The sequence below is a fragment of the Panthera pardus genome, unplaced genomic scaffold (genome assembly GCF_024362965.1).
Source record: "Panthera pardus isolate Hobbes unplaced genomic scaffold, ASM2436296v1 HiC_scaffold_10, whole genome shotgun sequence".
NCBI classification, from domain to species: domain Eukaryota; kingdom Metazoa; phylum Chordata; class Mammalia; order Carnivora; family Felidae; genus Panthera; species Panthera pardus.
This window is the reverse complement of record NW_026526655.1, coordinates 13,662,244-13,690,056: the sequence shown is the minus strand read 5'-3', so window position 1 is coordinate 13,690,056 and position 27,813 is coordinate 13,662,244. Positions and strand designations below refer to the sequence as shown.

Sequence of the window (27,813 nt, the reverse complement as noted above, 5' to 3'; positions counted from 1 at the left end):
ACCTACATGAAAACAACATTCTTTTTAAATGATCAAAGCACATCTGTAGATTTCCTCTTTTCCTTTTGTTAATCCTCTAAGATGCATTATATACATCAGCACCAACATTTTCTTCACAGCACATGTGCTAACACCTTGGGCTTTGATATTCCCTCGGTTCTTCCCTCTTTTTGTCTACTTCTCTAACTCCCTGTGGCCTACTCCCACTCTTAACCCAAAGAAGTTCTGACAGGTAAATACGTGAGTAGTGTTTTTAATTGTTCTCTAGAAGTATATCCCAAAGGCTCAATTGAAATGGGAGAGTGTCTGCACTGGGAATTGTGGATTTCTGTCTCAGAATCGGGGGAGAAAAGAGGCAAAGGAATAGCACAGTCTGATCGTAAGCCAAAGAGCCAGAACACATTGGAGAGTCTGGGCTATCTATCGTATGGCATATGTCACCAGGGGCAGGCATAGAATGCACGGGCTGAAGTTCAGGCTCTTGGCAATTTTTTAGGAAAAGGAGGCTGGTGGGAAACAAAAGGTCAGCCAGTACCATGAACCTCTTGCTACTAGAGATCAGTGCAGAGAAGGCATCCATAAGTTCCTAGTGAACAGGAACTCACCTTTGTCAAGACCGCATGTGGAGGTGCTGTCTGCCTCTCAGGGCACCAAACCAGATGCCTCTCCTGACTTCCTCAAATCTCCCACACTCCGTGATGACAAAAACTGTCTTAATGGTGGGGGAAGCCATTCATTTCACAATTAAAAAAAAAAAAAAGAAAAGAAAGAAAGAAAAGACAACACAAAAAGCGTAAGAGGTGTGCATTGTGGATGCTTTTGAATGAAATGATGGTATCAGGTCTGTGATGAATGGAGATGGTTAGAAAACTCAAAGGTGATGCAGGGCGCCTGGGTGGCTCAGCTGGTTAAAGATCCGACTTCAGCTCAGATCATGATCTCACAGCTCATGAGTTCGGGCCTCATGCCGGGCTCACAGCTCAGAGGCTGGAGCCTGCTTCAGATCCTGTGTGTGTGTGTGTGTGTGTGTGTGTGTGTGTGTGTGTGTGTGTGTCTGTGTCCCTCCCCTGCTCATGCTCTGTCTCTCTGTGTCTCTCAAAAATAAATAAACGTTAAAAAAAAATTAAAAAAAAAAAAGAGAACTTGAAGGTGATGGGCCCTTGAGAGGAAACTGGAGGCTGGGGTAGCGCCTGAAGGTGACAATGAAAAAGAAACCTGAATCAGTGAAGATAAACAGTTAGACACGAGGGCATCGTCCATGATGAGTTCCTTTATTTTTAACTGTTCATAAGGGCATCTGTGACCTATCTGAGCAGATAAATACTGATAGGAATGAAAGGGTTTTAGTCTAATCCGTTCTTCTCACAGGTGAGAAAATATGTTCTGAGATGCTAAGTGTCTTTTTTATCATCTACCCTGTTAGTGATGGGGCAAGGACTGGAGTGGTGAGGTTTCCTAACTCCCAACACAGCTCAGTAACAGAGACATATGAATAATTCTTATCTTTACATTAGATTTTCTCTTCCTTCCAGACAGGAGGTTTTCATCACTGGAAGAGGGAGAGCAGACACAGCTGAAAACCAAGTAGATGATCTAAGAGGTAAATTAGGGAGCTCTGGAGACGATTAAGTGTCCAGCCAAGGCAGATCTGCTATGCTTAGGTCAAGCCATGGTTGGAGAGACCTGGAGTCTGGAAGCATGGATCTGGGTGGACGGCCCAAGGACGGGTGGCTACGCACACTTTCCTAAACCCTCAGCCTTGGTACAAGTGCCCTACTTCCCCCTATTTAGAGATTGCATTTCTCCCAGGTGAACTGTCCTAGCGTAACCCAGCTATGAACTTGCTGGGCCTAATAAGGTATGAAAGAGAGTATACCCTAAGAAGCTGGAAGAGTTAGTTGGCATGTACCAAGCAGGAACCACGGGAGTTCCTCTGGTCCCCAAGGGGGCCAGAAAGAAGAGTGAATAAGTTAAAATTCATTGACATTTTATCAGGACTTGAGTGAAATGATACCTTTGGGTGGACCACTCATTGTTAGGATGGCTCTTAGCATCCTGGTGACGGCACATTCTAAGCAGCGTGAAAATGAGAATACTTGAGGTGTCCTGGCAGATGATAGAAGAAAGAATAAAGAGACAGAGGAAAATGGATACGTAAGAGTGGACAGATAGAGACCAGAAGATCCACTGGAGGATCAAGTTCTACAGGAACGTCCGCAAGTCACATCATTCACACCAAAGCCATCAAAAAGGTGGGACTGACATCTCTAAGAAGTTCAGTGGTCTCCCGTCTGCAGATGAGACAGGCAGTCACAGTGTTGGCTCACTAACAGTCATGGCGATGATGGTCACCCAAATAACAGAGGCCAGGAGATTGTACTTAACCTCCAGGAGCCAGAAGGCTGCAATTACGGTAACAGATAGGAAGGCTGGAGAGCAGCCAAGGGGGCTTGACCCTCAGATAGTTGTAGAGCTAGTTAAAAATATTGGAGTCCCTCTGGGAAAAACAGTAACCAACGATGGCAATACTTAATCTACCAAAAAAGGCAGCTTCTCATCTCAGAGGATGACGATGTTTGCTCCAAAAAATATTTGCGATTCCTTTCTCTGCCTCTAGACCTGAGTCAATTTTCAGATCTGGTACACGCTGATCGAAGGGGAGACAGGGTCTCTACAAAAAGCCCCCTGCAATACTGCAGTTAAGCATATACTTTAATGATTCTATCAGCCCTTCTACAAAGGGCTCCACAGCCTTGGACTCAGGTGACTGCACTAGGGGGAGGGGAACACTCATGTATTTCAAGCACTATTTAATACAAGATCTGAGCTGATATTGGTATCTGAAGGCCAAGAGAATCATCACGCCCACCCTGTTACAGTGGGAACTTAAAAGGAATCAATAAAAGGGTCCAGGCTAAAATTCTGCTAATGTGGATCCACTGGTTTCAAAGATCTACCTGACAGTCATTTATACATTTACCTGGTGCAAATGTATAATTGGTATTGACATAACTGGCATTTGGACTGACCTCACACTGGATGCTTGGCCCGTGGTAAAAGGCCAAGTGGAAACCCCCAACACTGCCCCTTCCTGACCAAGAGTGTGAACAAAGACAATATCACTATTCACCGCCAGCTCCACCCCAAGCAATATTCTGATTTATTCTCTTGGTGGCGGGGGGGGGGGTGGTGGTGGTTTACCTACTGTGAGAGTACAGAGAAATCTGTGTGGAACTCAGGAGATCAATCCACTTGAGTGCTTCTTGGTCCTCGTACCCAATTATAACTATGAATGATCTGTGTAGAGTATGATGACCAGAGGCTGAGACCGCTCTGGACCAGTCTGAATGAGGGCTGGGGTCACACCACAGATAAGCCACCAAGACCTTCAGAGCTGCTGGCTGAGGGTGAGGGGAATCAAAGATGGACACGGAGAGGATGGAGATGATGAGAATCATGTGGCGCCCTGAGACATACTGCCACAACAGGAGCTTCCGGTGATCCCACCAGCCTCCCTCTTGTAAACTTCCTTTCAGGAAGCGAGGCCCATGGGAACTGCAGAAGGGCAGATTCAGGAGCATGTGCTATGCATGATACAAGCCATGGACTATGGCAGCCATGGATGAGCACAGCTCAGATGTTCTTTCGAGACAAAATCTACCGGGAAGAACGCCAAGCGCTCGTGCCAAGCCCATGGTCTCCCAAGGCTCTCCAAGTTCATAACTGAGCTTGCAGAGATACCACAAGCAGACCATCTGCCCCACGCAGGACTCTTCTAATGAACATTCTCTGCCCTCAGAATGCCCGTTGGCCCAGCTAAAAACTTCTCACTGCCGAACTCTTTCTGGCCAACCCTCTTTCCTTCCTTCTCCAGCTCCTTCCACAGGTGTCAGATCTTCCTGGTCTTGGTCTTCCTTCCTATCCTTTTGCACCTCTAATTCTGTCCTGGCATCTGCTTCTGAAGGACCTGTACTGACGCACACAATCGTTTCCCCCACTTAAAAAGCAACGGACACAGATCGCTAAGGTTCACAAAGCAAATAAAAATGGAACTAACGAGGGCGTATTCATCAGCACAATTGTTGGACTGTGTTGCATTACGTATGTTCTTACCTGAATTTTATTTGTGTCAATCAAGTGCTGTGCCATTGATTTGAGGATAATTGCAAAGAAGAACCAAGAATGCTGTTAGGGAAAGAAAAGACAGCAAGAAATGTATTACGTGATAGTAAAATAACAATGCTTTTGTCCTTTAAAACATGTAATATTGCAAAGTCTTTATTTTCAAATGTATTCTTTGAAACGAAATGAACCAGAAAAATAAAATATCTCCATTAGGTTAGGACGATCTTTATCAGAATTCCAGTGGTGACAGTAAATGTCAGACATTTCAGCAGCTTAATCATCTTAAAGAATGAAACTAAAACAAGATACTGGTTTACTCGATGCGGCTGATTAGACAGCAATCTCATGAAATATTTATGCATGGAGTGTTCTATTTGTTTCAGTTACACAAAACTAAACAAAACTTTTTGTATTAAAATATATCAACGTGGGCCTCTCCTTAGCATTTTCAGGGCCAGAGGCAAAAGTAAAGATGAAAGCCACATGGCTAAACATCTAAAAGTTTGAAGTCAAGCTAGCAAAGTGTTAAATTAAGCGTGTCTGATTCCCCTAACTTCATGTCAAATAGAACTTCACGTCAACTTGGAGCGCTGGGCCAGAACGTGGGGGCACAGACAGAGCAGGTCCTTGGCCTAACCCCTCTTCTTGCCCAAGGTTCTGTCCCGTACCTGGACGGACCACCTGCCCACATGGGACTGTCAAGCCTGCATAAGAGACTGCTGTCCACGAACTCTCTCCCACTTCAAACTGCTCCCTTCGTAGGTCTACAGTTTCCCTCAGGCATCAAGATCTCCCCTCTGAAGGCTGGACTTAGGAAAGAGGCCCTCAGCGGGCCTAAGATTAAGCTGATAAGCCCTTAAGGTGGGAGGCTCCTGGGAATCCTTTTGGTCCAGAAGGGGAGGTAGGGGCTCCCAGTGGGCATTTCTCTTAGCTCCTCTCCCACCTCTTCCTCTGGGGAGGGGTGCAGCTGGAGAAGACCAAAACATGTCCTAGGATGAAGGTCCCCCTTTTTCAGGTCTAAGGGTCATACTTACCCCAGATACAAAAAGTGTATGTTGTATATGTACAGTTTAAAGACTATACCTCCCTGGTCCTTTTCCCCTTCCATTTTATCCACCACTGATAACAATTTTGAATTCTGTGCTAATTATTCCCTTGCTTTACTTCAAAGTTTGGCTACCAACAGTATATACTGAAGCACAATTTAGTTTTTGCCTGCCGCTGAGCTCCATATAAACGGAATCATCCGGTGCGTATTGTCGATGATTGCTTTTTTCATTCAAGAAATCCTGTCCTGAGGTCCATCTATGTTGACTCATTTAGCTGGAAGTCCATCACATACACAACCCCAATTTACTTCTCTGGTCTACCATCGAGGGGCATGTGAATTAGATCCACTTTAGGCTGGTACACACAACATTGCTAAGAGCTTCTGAGTCCACCACGGTCCTGACTCTAGACATCTGACTGAGATGAGGGACAAAGGAGGTCTGTGTTCGAACAAGACGGCTCTCGATTTACGAAGGGGTCGTTTCTTAGTAAACTGGATATTGGAAATGGAATTCATATTGTCAGAAATAACAATACAAGGCACACTGTTAACATTCCCTTTCCCCATCGTGTCCAAAATGATCTTTTTAACGATATGCCAAGTGTCCCTACATTTGCCTCTTAAGGCAGCTGAGGCCTATCAAGCTCTACCCCTTAGCAGTCTCGTCTGCTTCTGCTGTTTACCTAGAGGCTACCAGGACTAATGGAATTAGGCCTTTGGTCTCAGTTTCTGTCTGATAACAGAAGTCTCGCCTTCTTGCCCTCTATTCTCTGTAGGTACCACATATTCCTTTTTGCATTCTTACATCCCACTGCTTCTTATCTCCCGACACACCTTCTGGAAGGCATGGCCCAACACCACCAAAATCTCCTGAAGACGTAATTTCTCCGAACATTCCCTTGACCTTGTCTTTTAACTGAGCGCGGACTCTCCCTACAGAACCCTCCTTCTCTGGCAGGCACCTCTCCCCCCCCCCCCCCCCCCCCACCGCAAGTACCCCCCGATACCATCGTCACTCCACCCCTGCTAGAGTGGATTCTCTCTTTACACAGCCATCAGGGTGCCCCTTTAAACTCAGGTCAGCTTGCATCACTCCCCTGCTCAAAACCCTCTAAGGGCTCTCAAATTTGCCGAGTGGAAGCCAAAGCCCTCGCAGGAGCCCGCAAGGCCTTAGGCTACCTGCCAACCACTGTTCCCCACTCCCACCCTCCTCCTTTCTTCTTCGCTGACTTGGCTCCAGCCACACTGGCCTCTCGGCCATCCTTCTGGCACACCAGGCAGGCTGCTGCCTTGCGATTTTATACATGAGTCCCCTCTACCTTTACTGTTCTCCAAGCACCCACGTGGCCAGTTCCCCAACTTCCTTTGCACGTTTTGCTCAAGTATACCTTCTCCATGAGTTCTATCCTCACCATTCTATTTAAACTGCCAACCTCACTCTGTACCCGCAGCGTTCCCGATTCCCCTTACCTGCTGGATATTTTTTTTCCCCCCATACCACTTCTCACCTTCTAACACACAATTTAATTATTTTGGTTCTGATGTCTGTAGTTGCTCATTTTCATCCCCCAGCAGAATGCAAGCTTCCCAAGGGCAGAGGTCTTTATTCTATCCTCTGATGTCTGCCGAATGCTAAGGCTGGTGCCTGTCCTGTGGGGGTGGGGCACTCAGAGCAGTTTTGTTGCATAAACAGAATGAATATACTCATAAGACTAATTTAAACAAACTGCTTGGCCTAGAATAATTTGAGTTTAGGGAACTCATGTTGAGGTTTATTGATCCCACCTTCTCTTTCCAGCTACTTGCTGATCAATCATCCATCTGTCAAGCCATGATAGATAATTAATTTAGCTGGGGACTAAATCCATGCTTCGATAATAATGTAGAGTTATCTCTTTATAAGCTTCTCGCCATCTTTTCTTTTTGCTTTTTTTTAAAAAGTTTATTTATTTTGATACAGAGAGAGAGACAACATGAGCAGGGGAGGGGCACAGAGAGAGGGAGAGAGAGAGAATCCTAAGCAGGCTCTGAACTGCCAGCAGGACTTAAACTCACGAACTGCGAGATGACGACCTGAGCCAAAACCAAGAGTTGGGTGTTCAACTGACTGAGCCACCCAGGCGCCCCACGCCATCTCTTCTTTATGTACCACGAATGCATGTGTTTTTCAACATTCTCGGGTCAAACAGTGGTTGCTCTGTCCGCTTCCCGTCTGTTGTCAGTGTATTCATTAGTACAGCATTAACCCTTCTGTTGGTACATTTCCTCTTACTATCTCTAAAAACCCAACAAACTTTATTTTTGCTACAGTTAGCATTTTTGAGTGTTTCAGATTATTAACGGTCATTCGTTTTTGTCTTTAGGCCAAAGGACTTAACTTGGGCCTATTCTAGCTCTGTTCTTTTGACACAGATCTCTTGTGCTTAATGTTTTTATATGGGGCAGTTTCAATATGGCGTTTATGCTAGAAACTGTAAGAGAAATGACCTATGAAAATCGATGAGTCCCATCACCTTCCGGGAGTGGGAGCAAGCCAGCCCTTGTGCTAACAGTGAAACTTGACAACATTTATTGTTAAATGTTAACTTGAATTTCATTTAAATTCTTTACCTTGAGGACATGCTTTACTGTTGGGGTGTCATTGGATTTCAAAAGACCAGTCACATTTTTAGCCAGCTCCTCATGTATAGTTCTCTCCTTGCATGCCCTGGTCTTGAACACGAACTGAAGAAAATCCAAAAAGGGAAAAAAGTTAAAGACTTAAAAAAAACAAAACAAAACAGAAAACCAGAGTTTCCACAGTTATGTTACACGAATAACTCATATCTCAAAATTATCTGCTCATGCCAGATTTTGTCATGAAATAAATGAAGGCCCAATGATAAGAGGAGTATACAACGGTTCCTATTTAGGGCTTTGCACAGGTAGGGCTTGGCTCACCTAAGCTCTCCTTGAAACTCTTTGTGTAGAAATCAAAAGAAAGATTCAGAGAGCAATTTAGCAGGTTCAAGGAAACACGGAGGGCTTTGACCCACCTACTTAGGACACATTTCCCCTTCTCCTTCCTTCCACTGGTAACAGGTGGCATGGTAGCATTTCTTCATCCTGAAAGGGTAGAGCACCCACTCAAATAGCCAAGTGGGGAAGCAGGTGCCTTCCAGAGGCCAGTACGTGAGCTCCCCACACGCCCAGGTTCTATCATGTCATGCTCAGACACAGCTATCAAAGGGTTCATGAACATCGGCCATCAGTAGGATAACAAATGTTGCTTACTTTTTTTCTCTCAAAAGACTGGTTTTGGTATGCACTTCTGAGCGCATGAGATGGTTTTTAGTTTTCAGGATCCCTTCATATATTTTAAGGGTATCAGTACCAATTTATGCACATATTTTAAATATAAAATGCTCATCACTGAATTGGAACATTTTACTCATGAGCAGGGTTAGCCTCAAGGAAGGTCATTTCTTCATAATATTCACCACTCAGCCTTCGCTATCGTCAAGAGTGGAGGCAGGCAAGAAACTCAAAGCAAAGGAACATTCACATTTGGATCTATCATTATTTCTTTGAACTTCGCAGCTCATTGTCACCTAAGTGGCCCTGATGGAGGCTGACTTCTCCGAGCTCATTCCAGAGGAGAAAGACAAAGCTAAGAGATGCATGGAACTAGCTAAAATCCAGAGTAGTATGATTTTTTTTCCCTCATGAATTACCACTCATGTGAGGGTAATATCACTCCCAACTACCTGGTCCTAGGCCCTGTTATTTGGCCTCAACAGCATTACAACTAGCCCTGGGATATTCTTATTTTAAGATTTTGGCTGGAACATGTCAGTGCCATGAATTGCCATAACCCATGGCATTTAATTAGATTGGCTTTAGACACCCATCTTTGAAAAAGACATGGTGCATGTGTGTGCATTTTGGATATTGTAGATGGGGTGAATTAGCAGCATTTAGCACCACTGAACTTGAAATGGTGTTTAGTTTGCTTCTGAATATACATAAGTTCCATTGAATAGCACATCTTTCAAAGATATGAAAGCATATATTGGCATCGGCCCATCAGTTTTCATTATGCACCTAGGTATGGGGCTTAATATCTATCTGCATGTTAAGAAATTCTTTTTTCCCACCGAGGATAAAAAAAAAATGAGACTCCTTGGTCAAGGTCAGACAGTCAACCATGTACTGCAACAGGAGTCCAATAACAGAATCACAGAGCTGGATATTCATCTAGTTCATCCTTCTCACTTCACAGGGGTAAAAATGAGGTCAAGAGAGGCTGATTGCTCTAGTTAACTATTTAACCTCGACTGGAATCTAATTTCCCACTTGCTAGTTTAGTGTTCTTTCTAGAGTAAAATTACTGTTGATACTATTTATTAGGGTGTGCTCGCTGTAGATATGTGAAAGTATTTTATAAAATATCTTTAGGAATTGTTATCAGCTTGGAATTCTACTTAGGTATATTCCTGAATTTTAACCACTTCAAAGCAAACTAAGTATGCAGTCTCCTGTATTACAAAATCAAATGGTCTCATCAGGAGATTTCAAACATCCTGGTCAAAAATAAAGACCATATCAGGATGCCTTCCCATAAAGCTTTCCAAGAGCATCACAGAATGAGTCTGAGAGCTGACTTATAAGGGACTTGCCTTGGCTGTCACAAAAATAGTCACACCATCACGGGTTCTTAATGTAATTTTCAATGATCCCATTGGAACAAGGCAAATACTTGTGTTGAAATGGAGATGCCTTTGTGTAATAAGGACTGGGGAACTGTTTTCTTCTTAGCCCCTCTGGAGATTGAAATGGAAAACTCAGGGTAAGCACTGAGAGAGTGAAAGTCCTGTAGATGATTCTGTTGAACGTAAATTCATCAATACCTGCTCAAAGTACCCTATGATTCTGTCTCAGAGAACAAACTAAAAAAAGAATTTGTAGGTCGAACTGGCTTTCCACAACTGAAATGTACATATTATTGGGCAAAATTATACAATAGGGAAGTAACTGTGAAGTGGCTATTTTTGGCATATGGACTATTGTAAGGAAGGGAACAAGTTCATACTTAGGTATTTGGGGAGATTATGTAACATTTCTGGCAGGTAGAAAATATGCAGATCTAAAACCGCCATGAACAAATTCCTCACCGATGGTATCACAGAGGGGTTCCCTCCAGAATGAAATCTCACGGGAAGTTTTGTTTTTGTCTTTTACACATTTCTAGCACAACCGCCCTTCCCCCCAATTCTTCTCTAGTCACCTTTCTAGACACCTAAATTATATAAGTATATGTCCATTTGTATATATTAATGGAATAAATTCTTTTAATTAAAAAAGGTCTGTGTCTCGAAAAGATTTAATCGTATGCATTAAAAAAAAATAGAAATTTAGCTCCTTTACGCATTAGAAAGCAATATGAGGCACTCTTATTCATGTCCGGATGGATGCTTTCTTTTCATTCAAGAAGAGGACATTTAGGCAGGAACTCTAACGTGCAAACATCATCACAAGTTCACTGGCATTAAGTCACAGGCCAACGGAAATGAGAATATGAACATGTCCGAGTGAACACTTGGCGAAGGAGGGAGCAGTGCGCAATGACGGAATGGGCTAGTGGATCATGCCCGAGGATAAAGGACTTAACATACCAGAAGCAGGTACAAATATACAGTAACTGGGAAAATGAAATAATGCCTGAGAAAACAATAAAAAGAGCTAAGAAAACATTACAGAAGAAACACAGAGCATTCAACAAGCCAACAGGAAAAAATATTCCTTAACTATACACAGGAATTGCATTTATTTGTAATGTTGACTTCAAAAGGGCAATACTTTTTCATTTCCTCTTCTCTTTCTTTGCTCTTCCTCCCCGTATAAATCTTCATTTGCACATGTACATGTTATTTATATAGTTAAAGAGCACGTCTGGGTTATCAATGCGAAGAGATGGGGTTCTAAGTAGCTAAGGGGAATGCTTGAGATTACCGAGGGGAAGCCCCATCCAGCTAAAGGGAGAAACTTCCCACTTGTTGCAGACAGGAAATGAGACAAACCACACAGCACAAGGGGATATGCCCAGTGTTCAAGTGTCGATTTCATACCTTAATGTACGACTGGATGGAGTGGTCCAGCTGTTCCTCATGGCACTTGGCCACGATGTCGGTCAGAACCCTGGAAAAACAAAACTTCAGTGGCCTTTCTGGAGAAGGCGGGAAAATACCACTTGGCTTGTCACTGGTATGTTCCATAAACTGGGTATTTAATAGATACTGACTGAACGCATGGACCAATTTCAGATACCTCCTCTCATCCCCCAATACGGGATATTTAATATCCCTATTACCTATTAACTATTTCCAACCCTGAAATCTCGAAACACTAAGATAGAAGTAATATCTTACGGCTGCAATGTCCCACTGGAGACTTCTATGGCTTGCCCGTTTGAAGACACTGCCTTCTTGGAAAAGGGATCAGTTTTAGTACCTGATTAAAACTCAAGACGTTTAACTTCCAATTGATTATCATAGTCCATTTAAGAGGACCTTTCCTTTCAACACAGAGATGCTACACACGTTTTTGCGGAAAGCAATGAGGTTAAGATTCAGGGTTTTGTTTTTTATTTCCCTCCTTAGCTGCTGAGTTTCTGATAGCAGCAGTGGTGTGGGCTGGTTGTTTTCACATGCATACCTCCAGTTGCTCCATGGCTGTGACTGATGTTTTAGAATGTCTCAGATTTTCAACAGATCTATCCGCCGAAATATTGAGGAGTCTTGTCAACAAAGACCCATATATTCATACTGGAAAGAGCCTCAACTGAAGGTACAGTTGGGAACTTCTAACCTGGGTCCAGAACTGGCTCTCATGGAACGATTAGGCATTAATTTTTCAGAGCTTCAGGGCTCTACTTTGAAAATGAAAATGAAGAGGGACGCCTGGGTGGCTTAGTCAGTTGAGTGTCTGACTTCAGCTCAGGTCATGATCTCGCGGTTTGTGAGTTCGAGCCCCGCGTCGGGCTCTGTGCTGACGGCTCGAAGCCTGAAGCCTGCTTGGGATTCTGTGTCTCCCTCTCTCTCTGCCCCTCCCCCACTTGTGCTCTGTCTCTCTCTATCAAAAATAAATAAAATGTAAAAAGAAAAATTAAAAAAAATAAAAATGAGAGGGAGAGAGGGAGGCAAACCATAAGGGACTCTAAAATACAGAGAACAAACAGGGTTGCTGGAGGGGAGCGGGGTGGGGGGATGGGTTAAATGGGGGATGGGCATTAAGGAGGGCACTTGTTGGGATGAGCACTGGGTGTCATATGTAAGTGATGAGTCACCTGGTTCTACTCCTGAAACCAATATGACACTGTATATTAATTAACTTGCATTTAAATATGTAAATTAAAAAATAAAAATGGGGCTAAAGACCCTCATTCTGGAAGAGGTTAATAATATGCTTATGAGTTAGGAAAGTTATGGACACATTTCAATGTTAACAGCAATTTTTCTTCCTAGAATTCTGTGACTAATATTTTTAAAACACTGAACATTAGAAATATATGATCCTTTAACTAACTTAAAACGGTATCTTTATAGAGAGGAAATTATGATTGTCAGAGTCATTAGACAGGTTAGTAATGTTGGAAGAATGTAGCATAGACAAATTTAAAGTGAGTACAATTTAAGAAAAATTTAAAAAAAAAGTCTAGGGTGAATGCAAAATGGTACAGCTACTCCGGTTTTCTTAAAAGCTACACATGCAATTATCATATGATCCAGCAATTGCATTGGGTATTAATCTGAAAAATAAAATCTTGTGTTCACCTAGAATCTACGAAAAACTGGGAAAATCCCCAGCTCTTCTTCATATCTATCTATCTATCTATATCTATCTATCTATCTATCTATCTATCTAAAATTTTAACAGATTAGTAGTATCTATCTATCTATCTATCTATCTATCTATCTATCTATCTATCTAAAATTTTAACAGATTAGTAGTTACCAAGGATAGGGGTGGGGGTGTGATGTGATGGAAGTAACTGCGGCTATAAAAAGGCAACATGAGGGATTCCCCGGGTGATGGAAATTGTTCTGTATCCTCATTCCATCAATGTCAATATCCTGGTGGTGATACTGTGTTACAGTTTTGCAAGATGTTGCCATTGGTAAACTGGGTAAAGGGAACATGGGGTCTCTCTCCATTATTTCTTAGGACTGAATGCAAATCTCTAATTATCTCTAAATAAAAAGCTTAATGATAAAACAGAAGAAAGAGTAAAAAAAAAAAGAGGTCTAAAACTTTATCCAAATGATACTAACAAATGACTTGAAAGCAAGAAGTCAAGAGTGATAAATACTTAAGATTTGAGATCTGTGTTCAAACGAAACGCAGGCACACGCGAGTAGTGGTCATTCTCTTGCAACCAGTTTGGTGCAACCACGGACTGTGAGATCTCTTCTCCCGAGACCGTGTGATACATACCTGGTCACGGCTGTACTTATTTCGTCTTCTTCGTTCTGTACCAGCACCTTGAACAGCTGATTCAAGATTATAGGCAGAAAACTCATGATTGTGTGAATCTTTTCCACATTCAGTAAGTTCTGTAGTAAATTGGTAGGAAAAAAAAAAAGGCACCGATGAATTTTAAGGCACATTCTGCTGATGTTTTTTAGAACTCAAATATGAACGCTGTAGCTCACCTTCCTTTGGCTTTATTCTTCATTGCATTTGGCAAGGCACACAGGCATGGGGGTGATGTTGCGAGGGCACTTTATATAATTACGTAATTTAAAATCAACTGATTCTGATTTTCAACCGTTTTTCTTTTGGGAAAAAACCCTGATCTCTGCTAGTTTTTTTTTTTTTTAATTTTTTTTTTAACGTTTATTTATTTTTGAGACAGAGAGAGACAGAGCATGAACGGGGGAGGGGCAGAGAGAGAGAGGGAGACACAGAATCGGAAGCAGGCTCCAGGCTCTGGGCCATCAGCCCAGAGCCCGACGCGGGGCTCGAACTCACGGACCGTGAGATCGTGACCTGAGCTGAAGTCAGACGCTTAACCGACTGAGCCACCCAGGAGCCCCTCTGCTAATTTTTTAAGCAACACACAAAAACTAGGCACTGAGACATAACCATTTACTCTCTGAAACTGATAAGGCATCTAAAAATCTTCAAGGGCAGTAACCTCTTAGTTTGCTACTTGCTGGAACCCTAAAGACCCCTTTCCCCCGTTTCTACCTTGGAGACACTGAAACTGTTTGCAGGTCACTGTTACCTTACAAGAGCGGATGAAATTCGAGGTAGGCGACTGAGACATATCTTTCTCCCTTTTTTGGCACTGTCGGAAAAACGCGTTCACGTGGGGATCCTGAAACAGGAAAGAAAGCGTTTATTTCTGGTGTCGCATAAATGGCGTAACAATCATGGCGATGGGCGGTGCGAGTGTTTCTGTAGAACCGACGCATCAATGAGCAGGTACTTTATCAAGGACTGAGAATGAACGCTTTCATTTCCGCTAGACATTCTGGCACACTGAAGGCTCTGCCTGGACCACCAAGCCTGCTTTCTCTCTTATTTCTTCCTCATAGGTATGTTTTCCTTCTCAGCCACATGACAGTGACTGGAGAAGCACTTTCCTTGGCTCTGTTCCCCTCATCATTTAATTTAATTTAATTAATTAATTTATTTATTTTTTTAATTTTTTTTTTAACGTTTATTTATTTTCGAGACAGAGAGAGACACAGCATGAACAGGGGAGGGGCAGAGAGAGAGGGAGACACAGAATCGGAAGCAAGCTCCAGGCTCTGAGCCATCAGCCCAGAGCCCGACGTGGGGCTCGAACTCGCGGACCGCGAGATCGTGACCTGAGCTGAAGTCGGATGCTTAACCGACTGAGCCACCCAGGTGCCCCTTTTTTCAATTGCCTTCTTGCATCTTCCTGGTTTTTCCACAGACTTCTAGATAGTTTTCTTACATATTTCTTAACACACAAGAGAGGATGTACTCTTAAGATGCAGAGGGACACTTGCAGGCTTAAAATGTCTGAGCTAATAAAAAATGAGGAAGTTCACACTAACCTGATGAGATAAAAATGACTCGGACCCTTTGTTATGGGGTGAATTATGTTCTCCCACAATCCATACATTGAAGTCCTAACTTCCACTAACTCAGAATGTAGCTATATTTAAATTGTTTTTAATTTTTATTTCTGAGACAGAGAGAGACAGAACGTGAGCTGGGGAGGGACAGAGAGAGAGGGAGACACAGAATCTGAAGCAGGCTCTAGGCTCCGAACTGTTAGCACAGAGCCCGATGCGGGGCTTGAACTCACAAACTGTGAGATCGTGACCTGAGCTGAAGTCAGATGCTTAACCGACTGAGCCACCCAGGCGCCCCAGGATGTAACCATATTTAAAGTTAAGCTCTTTAGAGAGACAATTATAAATTTTAAAATGAGGCAGTTAGGGTGGACCTAATCCAGTATGATTGATGTCTCTATAAAAGAGGAGATTTGGACCCAGGGACAGACACCAGATGTGTGTTGGCACAGAGGGAAAGACCACGAGGGGACCCAGCAAGAAGGTGACCACCTGTGCACCAAGCAGAGAGGCCTCAGAAGAAACAAACCCTGCTGACACCTTGATACTGGACTTCCTGCCTCCAGAACTGTGAGAACATAAATTTCTGTGGTTTAGGCCGCCCAGTCTGTGGTGTTTTGTTACCGCAGCCAGAGCAAACTAATACATCCTTTCCTGCTATTTCCTGAAGAAGGCGGCAGCTTGGAGATTCTCGGAGTTCTGAGCTGGGGTCAGAGTTATACAGTCAGAAAGCGAGACACAGGATTTTAGTGAAGATACACATTCTGGATGTTTCTCTGGAATTTGTCGACTCTAGAAGCGCATCTGTGACTTCGGTTTCCCTCAGGTTCCCTCTGGTGTGCATGCGTGTGTGTGTGCCTGTGCGTGTGTGTGATACTTTCAGTTTCACTTCATTTATTCATCTATTGGACAACCCCTTACTGCAAGCTGACTCTGTGCCAGGCCCTTGGCAGGCGCGGAGGACGGAGTGGAGGGCCAGGAAAACCCAGTCCCTTCCATCACGCCAGGGAGACTGGCACCATACCACGATTTCAACACATGGCTACTTGGTCACAGTTAGGTAAGTGCTTCACAGGAAAGCAGGGTGCCACATGGGGGTATGACAAGATGGCGGGGCCTGTCTGAGGGGTCTGGGAATGGGAGGGGCTTCTTGGAGAAAGTGACCTTTGAGGCTGGGTCTGAAGGATGGGTAAGCGCTGACCAGGCCCATGTGGGGAGGGGAGGAAGGGAAGGAGAGACTGCCTTCCTGGCGAGGAGGGCTGAGCGTCAAACGGGACGCTAGGCAGGTGGGAGACACGGTGCAAGACAGGGCCTGGGCGGTTGATCCCTGAGGTAAGTCCTGTGCTTGAGGAAAGATGAATGTATCCCCCACAGGGCAACGCGTACATGGCCGGTGGAAGGGGCGGTAAGAGAAAGGTGAGTGGTGGTGAGTCAGACAGACACCTGGGCTGCTGGGAGGAAAGCAGCCGGAAGTGTGCGAAAGAGACATTGGTATTCTGAGGTACAGAAAGGCACGATTGGGTGGGGAAGGACCATTGTGTGGGACTTGCCCGGTGGGAACGGCATCAGAGAGCAAACGGGTTTCAAGAGTTTGGGTAGAGGACTGGGCAAGAGGGCTAAATCTGGCTTGAGGAACCAGAGGTCACCGAGGGAAATTCTGGTCCATTATGTGTGTAATCCCCGGATTGTTTCATTTTTCTTAGCAACCAAGTAATTAGCAACTCACGGAGAAATCCGTCGTCTATATACTTGTAAGAATCTGCTTTGTAATTTATAATTCGTCATCATAAAAGTCCATATAGTGTAGTAAAATAAGCAGCCAGGCAACGGAAGGGGCGAGCCTGTGGTAATGTCGCAATGGCTGTAATTACCATTGGAGAGCATGTTGAAGTTCTGAGATATTTTCACACGTGGTTTCTCGTTTCGATCCTTCCCCAAACCTAAGGTAGATTTTATCGTCACCATTCTCCTGATGACAAAAATACTGACTGCAAGGCTGGGGTGGCCTGTGCAGGGTCACTGAGGCTGAATTTGGCCGAGGAGGCCCTGAGACGCAATTCTGCATTTGGAGCGGATGCCTTGGCATTCGGAGCACTGGATAGGCCCTGGGAGTCAGACTTAGTTTTGAGGTAAAGATCCAAATTCTTTCATTTGGACCTTCGCCATTTTTAACACGGGGGTGTTGTCTGTGGAAGCAAACCATATTTCAAGGAGGGGGGTGGGCATCAACCTGACAAAGACACCTCCGATACTCTAGCCCCTGGTTCTGGAGGGTTGGGACATTCTCTCTCTCCTCGGAGAGGCATAAAATTATGCTGCAGACATTCTGCCTTGGCAGTTTTCAGTCACCTGCTCCCTGACAGCATGTGACATGGGGAGTCCCCTTCCATGAATACAGGAGCCCCCCGCTGATCGCACGTGTTGGGGCTGATGCTGACATTTAAGGACAACACGCTCACCTGAGTATTCACTGTGGACACCACAAATGTTGACACTCTGAAGAGCGGCTTTCCACCGTCGACCCACTTAATGTCACTCCCGCCATGCTGTAAAAAAGGGCGCGTTACTGTCGCTGCGGCAATTTGAGAAAAGAAACTAAACAGGTTATTTAGCTTATGTTAATTGGCTGTCCTGACCCATGACATCATCTTCCATGACTCTAGGGATGGGAAAGAAAAGATGCGAATATAGTTGGCCATATTGGGGAGTGACACCGAGATCAGCGAGTCATTCTAATAGATTATTTCTCCTGGCCAGAAACTAAGCAAGACGCTTGAGATATTGTGGGGTACGTGACTCATCACTACGATGGATACGTACACCGTGGCCTTTGGGTTAAATTAAACAGCAGACAGAAGATAACCTCGTGCCATGTAGCTCATGTATTTCTTTTTTCCCTTACATTATACATCACTCAATACCTTCCCACTCGCAGAATCTTGAACGCTTAAATAATTAGGAGGCAGGCTTGTTGCTATTGGGATATTGTACTCTTGAGAAGCGATCTGATCATGTCTCATCAGCGGAAGCCAAGCATACCCAACTGTGCAGAGGAAGAACAAAGAGAAAACTTCTGAGTACAAACCTCCGTGGTGAGGACCAAAAACAAAGTGTGTGTCACTTATGAATACAAAACTTCACTGAAAATTTTAATAAATCGTAGCTTTAAAATACTCCCCAATGCAAGTCCCACAGACCCCATGTGAAGCTGTCTCGGAATGCTGCCCGTCAGTACCTGATGTTTCCAGCGTCTCTTTTTTCTTGGCGTTAGCCTTGGCATTTATGTCACAAGTGACGTGATAAAAAGAAAACAAAATATGGTGTTTCTCATGGAGCTGTGTTGGGAGCTCGATTTTCACCTGCAACGAAAGAGATCATAGCTGGACTGAGATTAAACTCATTTGCCTAGGGTCAGGGAAAGACACAGCATAGGCACCTTGACCTTTTAAAAATTCTTTTACTGAAACTGAGGTCCGTGTTTCCTACTTCGTAGTAGAAACATTGATTTGACTCTTAATGAATATCTATCCTGCTAGCAGTCATGTGTTAAGAGGCTGATATTTTTACTTCTTTACTGTGGTGATGATGATAATTTGGAAGGCGTAGTATTTCTCGTTGGATAATTTAGCCAGTAGAGAATGGATTAAACGCACACACACACACACACACACACACACACACACACACACACACACACAAAAGGCACAGATTGAGGACCTATCAGCAAGGCACATACACTGGGTGACCTGAGCCCTTGCCTCGCAGATTGTGTGCCTGGACCAATGAGCATCACTTGGGGGCTCATTAGAAATGCACAGTCTCGGACACTACCCCAGACACGTGGAATCAGAATCTGCATTTTAATAAGATCCCCAGGCGATTCATAGGTACGCTGCTGAGAAATGTGGCAGTAGGAAGTGACGTAACTTAAGCACAGAATCTATCCCTTTTTGAACCTAACGAAAAAAACACTTACGAAATGTGTTATCACGGTGACTAAGTAATGAGCTGTTTTGTGAAGATGTCATTCTGTAGCTACATAAAGAATACTTCTGAATAAATATAAAACATAAAGTTGATATATATTAAAAAAAGTACTTAGGAGAATACCCCATGTTCTTAAAAGGAAATGTTTTGACACCCTCTATATTTTATAGTGCCTTTCAGTTTCCAAATCTCTGCCACATACATTGTCATTTAATTTCTCCCAAAGCCTTGTGAAGTAGGACGATGCACATGTAGGCACCCAGTCGAGAGATGTTACAGGGGTTTGACTCACGAGGAGTATGGTCTAATGAGCAATAAGATCGTCTGGACGAGAAATCATGTGTTTTGATAACTACTTAAGGCTGGAATCCCAGGATCTCACGCATGTTAAGTTACATTCAACTCAGTATCAGCAACTAGGTAGTTTCCAGAATAGTCAAGCAATAGGGTGATAGAAAGCCATGCAAATTATCTGCCAGCTCATTTATTACACTCTCTGTGCATCTACCTATGTGGCTAATATGTTTTCACATTGTTCAGGAAAGGATTTACTACACTGATTTTGAAAATGGTATCCCTCAAACAGCAGCATCAACATCATCTAGAAACCTGTTCTAACAAGTATCATGCAACTTCTCGGGCCCCGGTTCAGACACATGGAATCCAAATATCTGGGGTGGGTTACAGTGATCTGTGTTGTAACCGGCCTTCCAGGTGATTCTGATGAATGGTAAAATTTGAGAGCGTCAGAATTAGAATGGTTTACAAGCTTACACATTCTTTATATGCCCCTATGCTAACCTGGTAACAAAAGCCAATGTACGTTGAAGAGCATACAATAATTAGTTACATGCCAGGAAGAAATTTTCTTTCTTTTTTTTTTTTTTAAGACAACATAAATGGCATATGGGAACGTAGTAGGTTCTCAAGAATTCCAATTAACTATTAATGTAAACATCCTTCACTCAAATACTGCAAATATTTACGTTATACTGAGAACAATGCCTTGAAAGAATTTCTATCAATTTTTGCAATTAATGCAACTTTAGGTTTGAGTCGGCACTGCACAGTTCACCAGGCTGTTCATTATATACGTGTTCTCCTGTGGAAAAGTTCATGGCTTTTACAAGAATTCCGGGAAGCACATGAGAGCAAGAGAGATTAAAAGCCAGTGTTAACGGTGAGAACATCCTTAAAAAAAATCTTATATGTCTACAGAGAATGCATCTTTCAGATGGATTTTTCCAAGGGGTCAGCCAATAAAATAAATATTCTGTAATGTGGTAATAGCCCTTTACCTTAAATTTTTTTCACTTCTGTCTTGAATCTATAGGGAAAAATGTTTAAGTGCATTAAATGGATGTGGAGGAAGGAGATAAGGTGAAGGGAGGTCTGTGGTCTCACTGAGGTTCCTTAATTAGTTTAAAAATGACTGATGTGGACTAAGGTGTGGAAGGGAGAATAGCAGCTCCCCCCAAATATGTCCTCCCTGCTCTGATATCCAGAATCTGTAGACACACTAAACGGGATTTTCGAAAGGGATGAAATTAAGGATTTTAAGATGGAAAGGTTGGGTTGGAGTACCACGGGGGCCCAATGTAATCACAAAGTCCTTATTGGAGGGAAGTTGGAGTCAGAGATATGAGAAGGGAAGAAGAAGTCAGAGTGACGAAACATCTGCCGGAGAGTCACCAGCCAAGGCCTGCAGAAACTTCTAGAAGTTGGGAAAGGTGAGTCAAGGAGTCATCCCTAAAACCTGCAGAAGGATTGCAGGCCTGCTGACACCTTGATTTCAGCCCCGTGGGACCCATTTCAGGGTTACAACCTCCAGAACTGGAACATGGGTTATTCTATGCCACTAAATGTGGTGATTTACTATATAGCAGCAATAGGAAACTCGTAAAAAGATGTGATATTTTTAAACCCAGACACTGAATCAGCAGGTTGCATTACACCTTTGCTTTGCAGTCAGAAATTAAATTTAATCAAAGTTTGTTTATCTGAGTCTCTTTATAACACAAGCTGACCTGTGTGTAGTAATTTATCACTGGCCTGATTAGTTTTATCTATTTTTTAAAGTTTATTGATTTATTTTGAGAGAGAGAGACCACCCGTGGAGAAGGAGCAGTGAAAGAGGGAGAGAGAGAGAATCTCAAGCAGGCTCTGCGCTGTCAGCCCAGAGCCCAGCGTGGGGCTCAATTCCACAAACTGTGAGGTCATGACCTGAGTCAAAATCCAGAGTCGGATGCTTAAGCAACTGAGCCACCCAGATACCCCTCACTTAGTGCTTTTACATGTCTTAGAGCAGAGTGGCGAAGCTTCAGGCCCCAGAGTCACATGCCCTGGTTTGAACTCTGATTATCACTTATTAGTGGTGTGCCCTTGGCCAAGTTACTTCTCTGAGCCCCAGGGTCCTTATCCACAAAGTAGGAAGGTGTGAAGGTTAATTTTATGTCAACTTGACTGGGATGCAGAATGCCCAGACAGCTGTTGGGACATCATGTCTGGGTGTGCCTGTGAGTGAGGGTGTTTCTGGAAGAGTGGAGCATTTGAATGGAGGACTGCAAAGCAGATGGCCCTCCCCAGTGCGGGTTTTCATCATCCAATCTGATGAAGGCCAAATAGAACACAATGGCAGAAGAAGGATGAATTCCCTCTCTGCCTGACTGCTTGAACTAGAACACTGATTTTCTCTGCCCTTGGTGCCCTTTGTCTCAGGCCATCAGACTTGGACTGGGATCACATCAGAGGCTCTCTGGCTCTCAGGCCTTCGGACACTACCGCTGGCTCTGCAAGGTCTCAGCCTTGCAGACAGAACATCACGAGACCTCTCATCTCCAGAACAACGTGAGTCAATCCCGTATAATAAATCTACCCATCTGTACACATCGATCTCCCCCTACCCGCTCTGGTTCTCTGGAGGACGCTGTGGGGATTGGGACGATGCAAATATGGAGTATGGCATGAGGCCTGGCACATAATAAGAGAGAGAGGCTTAGGAGTTGGCCAGGGCAGGTCTTGCTCTATGCTACATTTAGAGCCGAGGGGATCCAAGATCACTTGGGTTCACATAGGTCAGCAGCGAGTGTCGGCTCACACTCCTGTCTGTTCCTACGTTCTTTCCATTATGACCCGAAATGCAGCTATTGATTGGTAAAGCTATCGGACACAATCTTGATTACACTGACCAGTGAGATAAAAGAAAAAAATATTCTCAAAAAGAACGATGCCATAAAAATATCGCATTTTCGAAGGGCAATCCTACGCGGACATGTCTGAATTTGCAACATAACTCCCTGAACGACTGTCAGTGAATACAGTTTCTAAATCTCAGTGAAGCAAACCACCCTCAAGGCAGGCTCTCAGTCTGAGATGTGGTCCAGAGAGTGTTTATCTTCGTGAGTTTCCTGACCCACTCACCCATCCTGTGAGGAGCTGCTGGGGGCTGTGGAGGCCTGGGCCTTACCTCGTCAGAGAAATCCGGATTCTGGGAATGGTGCAGAACTGCTGTGTGGGCAGCTGAGGTGAAGAGAGGCCCTCCAGGTTTTCCATAAATACACTGTTTAAAAAGTTATGAGGTGAATAATTATGAGTGTCTGAAATTAACCCCGAGCACACACACACACAAATGTCGCAACCCTTCAGTTACCAATCCTGGAACAAAGACGAATTTTGTGACACCTTGCCAGGCTTAGCTGACATCTAATTAACCTTGAACTTCTTTCACCTGCTGCCTTGTATTTATGATACCAGGGTGCTGCTGAAGAAAATGTGAAGGCTTTAATTCATCATGCAGCCACTGCATCAATGCTGAATACCTGAATCAGTGCAGTACCTAACTTTTGATTACCCGGGAGATAAGAGCTAATTTGTTCCATTCTGATTCCTGCAGGATGGCTTTTGGAAGGGGCCCACGGTACCCAGCTCTCGTTTAGAGTCCAAGGTAGTGAGTCCCCGGTGACCGTAGGTCTGGCTGGACCCCAGTCCCTGACATGCCAGCTCGCAACCAAGAATTCTGAGGTGGAAGGATAGGGCTGGTTCCAGTCTCCACCATATTGCATTACTATTCTCTCCCAGCCAGGGGATGTCCTATGGCACTTCCTAGGCAGCTAGCTTAAAAGCTCCCTTCGCCCAACGATCAGGGTCCCTCTTCTGCAGCCTGCCGATCTCCGCGTGATCCTTTAGAACACAATGCAACAGGAGACCCACACACCTGCCATTGCTAGAATTTTCCCCTTCAACACTGCACTAGTAGGCCTGCTGTGCTTGCCATCTGGCCGTTGCCTTTGCTTGCTTGAAAATTCCATTTTGCTTAGTTTGTCTCTCCTGATGCTCACTAATGTTACTGCGGAACTTGGAACCTACAGATACCGATGGTGGCTCAAGACTATTTTAAAGAACTCTTTCTCCGCTACATTGATTCTTCTTCTTCTGAATAATGCTGCAAACCTCCTCGGTACTGAGAACATGATTGGTACCTGACAGAGTGCTGTAAGAGATTATCTCAGATAATTGCAGGGGTGAGTTAGGAATTCACTTTGTCCCTCACTATTTCATTCCTCTGACTCCTAGAAACTGGGAAGATCTGGCCACAGGCCCACTGAAAAGAATTATCCTCTCTTTTTATGGGTTACTCTTTGTTGTTTTTAGTCCCTTACAGAAAAACAGTCTACATCAAATGTGAACTTTGAAAAATGACATCCAGTCACAGTATGCAGTTTGTATAAACCGCGTGGTCTGATGGATCTTATTAAATCATGCGATCAACTGCAGGGACCGACTTTCCAGAGCCATTTCCCAGCTCCTCGGTCGCTGGGCCACACTTTCCTTCCCTGGATGTGGGCATCCCACGGGCCCGCTGCACCAGCCATCAAGCTCGTACAAAGCAGCCCTGCCACACAGGCCGCATGAGGGCCCGCTGGGATGTGGCATTTGAAGTCAAGGATGTGGAATTGAGAGGCGGGCTAATCTCTGAAGAGGGCAGTCTTCTAAAGGGGAATCTTTGCGGGGCACCTGGGTGGCTCAGTCGGTTAAGCGGCCGACTTCAGCTCAGGTCATGATCTCGCGGTCCGTGAGTTCTAGCCCCGCGTCGGGCTCTGTGCTGACAGCTCAGAGCCCGGAGCCTGTTTCAGATTCTGTGTCTCCCTCTCTCTGACCCTCCCCTGTTCATGCTCTGTCTCAAAAATAAATAAATGTTAAAAAATAAAAATAAAAAAAAAAATAAAGGGGAATCTTTGCATTTAGTCACACTAGAATGGTTTCCTTTTTCCCATATGGTGAGAAGCTAAGCAAGGCTACAAGTCCGGCCTTTCCAGTAGATGCAGTTAATGATGGCTATTAGATCAGGCGCATTTTAGGAAATCTAAAACAGATGTATTGAATTGCTCCTCTTTCTTTTTTCTTTTCTTTAAAGGTTATTTATTTATTTTGAGAAGAGAGAGAGAGAGAGAGAGAGCACACGCCCAAGTTGGGAATGGACAGAGAGAGAGAGAGAGAGAGAGGGAGAGAGACAGAATCCCAAGCAGGCTCTGCAATACCAACGCAGAGCTGGACGCAGGGCTCAAACCAATGAACCTTGAGATCACGACCTGAGCCAAAGCCAGACGCTTAACCGAGTGAGCCACCCAGGTGCCCCAAATTGCTGCTCTTTCAATCACATTCAGATAAAAAGCTCCTTGGTGGCAAAAAGAACCTGGGCACCTGCCCTCCCCCTGGATGCTGGGTCCCCGTGAAGACTTGGCTCACCTTCACGGGCTTGGCACCTTCTTCGTCAGAGTTTTTGAATTCAACACACACGGTTATGTTTCGAGCCTAAAATTACAGAGAGGGAAAATGGAAATTGTAATTTCCTGTTAAATAACACCAAAAAACAATCCAAACGTCTAAAATAAGTAGCTTCTAATTAAATCTGAAAAATGTATAATACCCGACACTTTCTTGTGACATTATCCACAGTGTTCAGAAATAGCAGAAGGATTTGGAGATATTATTTAAAAGGAAGAAAAAACTCATATCAAAAGGAGGCAGGTGTGCTATTTTCGGAGTATCTTAAGAAACTGAAAATAAAAGAAGTCTAGAACAAAATAATTTAGGGCTGATTTTAGAAAGGATTATTAATATGTTATAATACGGTGCGTCCTTAAGCACCTTTAAGGTGAAACTCATCACTGTCCCTTATGAAGCATTTTCTGCAAATGGATTTTATTCCAAAATATTGACCTATGATAATTTGTACTTGAACTTTCAAAAAACCCTCTTAATATGGTCTCAATAGGGTGCAGAGAGAGCATAACATCTTGGAAGTATATTGTACCTTGTTGAAACATTTCTGGCTATCGTACTTGAGGTGCTTGGGGTAAATGTAAATTTGATTTTTGTATACTCTGTAAGGACGACAATACTTTGTTGAGTCGTAAACAAATTCTTCCACCTCCACCGTGGGTTCTGGTTGAGCCGTCACATCGAAAGGCTTGACAGGGATAAAGGACGATGTTACACAGTCTTTAAAAATCAGAAAATAAGAGTTTGTCATTTAACTTGATTGTTTAAAGTGAACAATACTTAACATATTTTAAAATGAATCCAGTTGAAATAGAAACTCCATTTGTAAAGGAATTTTTATTTTATTTTTTAAAGTTTATTTATTTATTTTAAGCAAGAGACAGAGGGCAGGGGAGGGATAGAGAGGGAGAGAGACAGAATCCCAAGCAGGCTCCACACTGTCAGTATGGAGCCTGACGTGGGGCTTGAACCCATGAACTGTGAGACCGTGACCTGAACCTAAACCAAGAGTCAGACGCTTAACCAACTGAGCCACCCAAGAGCCCCAAGTAAAGGAGTTTATGTTAAGTTATGCTAGCATGAAAAATTTGTAGGAGGTAAAGGTGACAGATAAGCTATTTAATATTCAAACTGATGTCTCAAAATATTGGTAAATCTTTTGGATGGATTTATAACTATTTTCTTTGTGCACTAGGCTTCACATAGAAAGTAAATTTTAGTTAATGATTCTCCAAGCACGTTAACCTGCGATTATAAAGATTAACCCACCGGCATTTACTGTAACATAAAAATAATACACATATTGATATATGACCAAACAAAACTTTGTCCAATGGGTCTATCATGGGTAGTACTTAATGGATTGATAGTAAGTTTTCTCTATGGAGTGATTTCACAACACAAGCCTGAAGCCCCTCTGCATTATTTGATACAACTATTCTATTTTTCTCTCCAGTTTTTACAATCTTTAAAAATCTAGCCTTGTAGGAACAGCCTAAGGAAAATACAAAAAAAGAACAATTTAAATTTTATAAATCAAAACTTATGTCACTAAATAGTTTGGAGGCTGATGTTGTGGTTACTGGAAGACAGGAAGGCCTTCTACCTTTCCTTACCTCATCTGGAATTTTCCTGTGTTCAAGAAAGCAAAATGGTTAGCTAAATATGCTTGGGAATCAGATTACATTTTTTTCCCCAAAAACCAATTATGGTATTTTTATTATATGTTCAAGTTTCTCTAATGTCCTATAGTCATTTCAAACAGATTATTTTAGCTTTCTCTTTTGTTATTTTACTCTTCTACAGGTAATAAAAGACACATCCCACAAATCAGGCAGAGGCAATGGCTTAGTTTATTCTCTGCTTTTCCACACCAATCAATATAAAAGTGATCTGCAGCCATGGCTTAGTTTAGAATGCTTATTTTATTTCAATATTAAAATGATTTGTGGAAAAATTATAAGAATGAAAAACCTCATAGTGTTAATGGGAATTCAATATCCTGCAGTAATAATCCTCTCTCTGTTTGTAGTTCATTTTAGGATGCCTTTATTCATTCTTTGCATCATTGAGAAAGTCACTAGAAGGCATAATCAGAAGTAACAAAACTACACAAACCAGTCTCATGCCTTGAGAAATAAATTCTGAGACTCTTATTTATAAGTCTAATAAAAGCTCCTTCTAAAATTCAGATTTTCACTGACATAAATGGGACTTTTGACCATATTCTGAGGAAGATACATGCTCTCTGGGTAATAACAGAGTCTAAAAATATTCCAGTTCTAATCACCACATGGTCACTTGGGTGGCTACCCACGGTGTTCAGAGGACCCCTCTGGCAGCACAGTGTTGGGGGGCCAGCCCTGTATTTTGAGTCAGAGGAACTGAATAGAATATAAATTCTCCCATTATGGGTTATTGCTTTATCCATCTATCTGAACCTGCCATTCCTCATTTGCAGCCCTCCAGGGTTTTGAGGATTAAATGACATAATTTAATACCTTGCTGGATGCATGGTGTTAAACCAGATAAATATTAGGTTACACTGAATATAATTCCTCTCCTATCATACTTACAGTTTGTCTTAATGGAAAAAGAAGAAGCCCCGAATTTCTGTAGAATAACGAATTCCATTTATCCCAAACTTTGAGAAAAAAAACTCCCAAACTATTATAATTAACCAACTATCCAACCAACCCACCAACCCACCAACCCACCAGCCAACCAACCAAAAGACCACTAACTATTCAGAACTCTACAAGCAAATCATGACATCATCAT

The 27,813-nt window shown here is 43.2% G+C and overlaps 1 protein-coding gene across 10 annotated transcripts in view; it reads right to left on the bottom strand.

Moving 5' to 3' along the window:
• The window catches only part of DOCK10 (dedicator of cytokinesis 10), a 266,202-nt gene that overhangs the window by 55,012 nt on the left and 183,377 nt on the right, over positions 1 to 27,813 (bottom strand). For all 10 annotated transcript variants that reach the window (XM_053904308.1, XM_053904300.1, XM_053904301.1 and 7 more), the window contains exons 17-27: positions 25,565 to 25,752; positions 24,997 to 25,062; positions 22,718 to 22,810; positions 18,500 to 18,623; positions 18,186 to 18,307; positions 17,724 to 17,810; positions 14,442 to 14,534; positions 13,649 to 13,767; positions 11,284 to 11,353; positions 7,787 to 7,900; positions 4,114 to 4,185 (exon numbers count right to left, since the gene is read on the bottom strand). In XM_053904308.1, the coding sequence (XP_053760283.1) occupies positions 4,114 to 4,185; positions 7,787 to 7,900; positions 11,284 to 11,353; positions 13,649 to 13,767; positions 14,442 to 14,534; positions 17,724 to 17,810; positions 18,186 to 18,307; positions 18,500 to 18,623; positions 22,718 to 22,810; positions 24,997 to 25,062; positions 25,565 to 25,752 (1,148 nt within the window). The remainder of the gene's footprint in view (positions 1 to 4,113; positions 4,186 to 7,786; positions 7,901 to 11,283; positions 11,354 to 13,648; positions 13,768 to 14,441; positions 14,535 to 17,723; positions 17,811 to 18,185; positions 18,308 to 18,499; positions 18,624 to 22,717; positions 22,811 to 24,996; positions 25,063 to 25,564; positions 25,753 to 27,813) is intronic.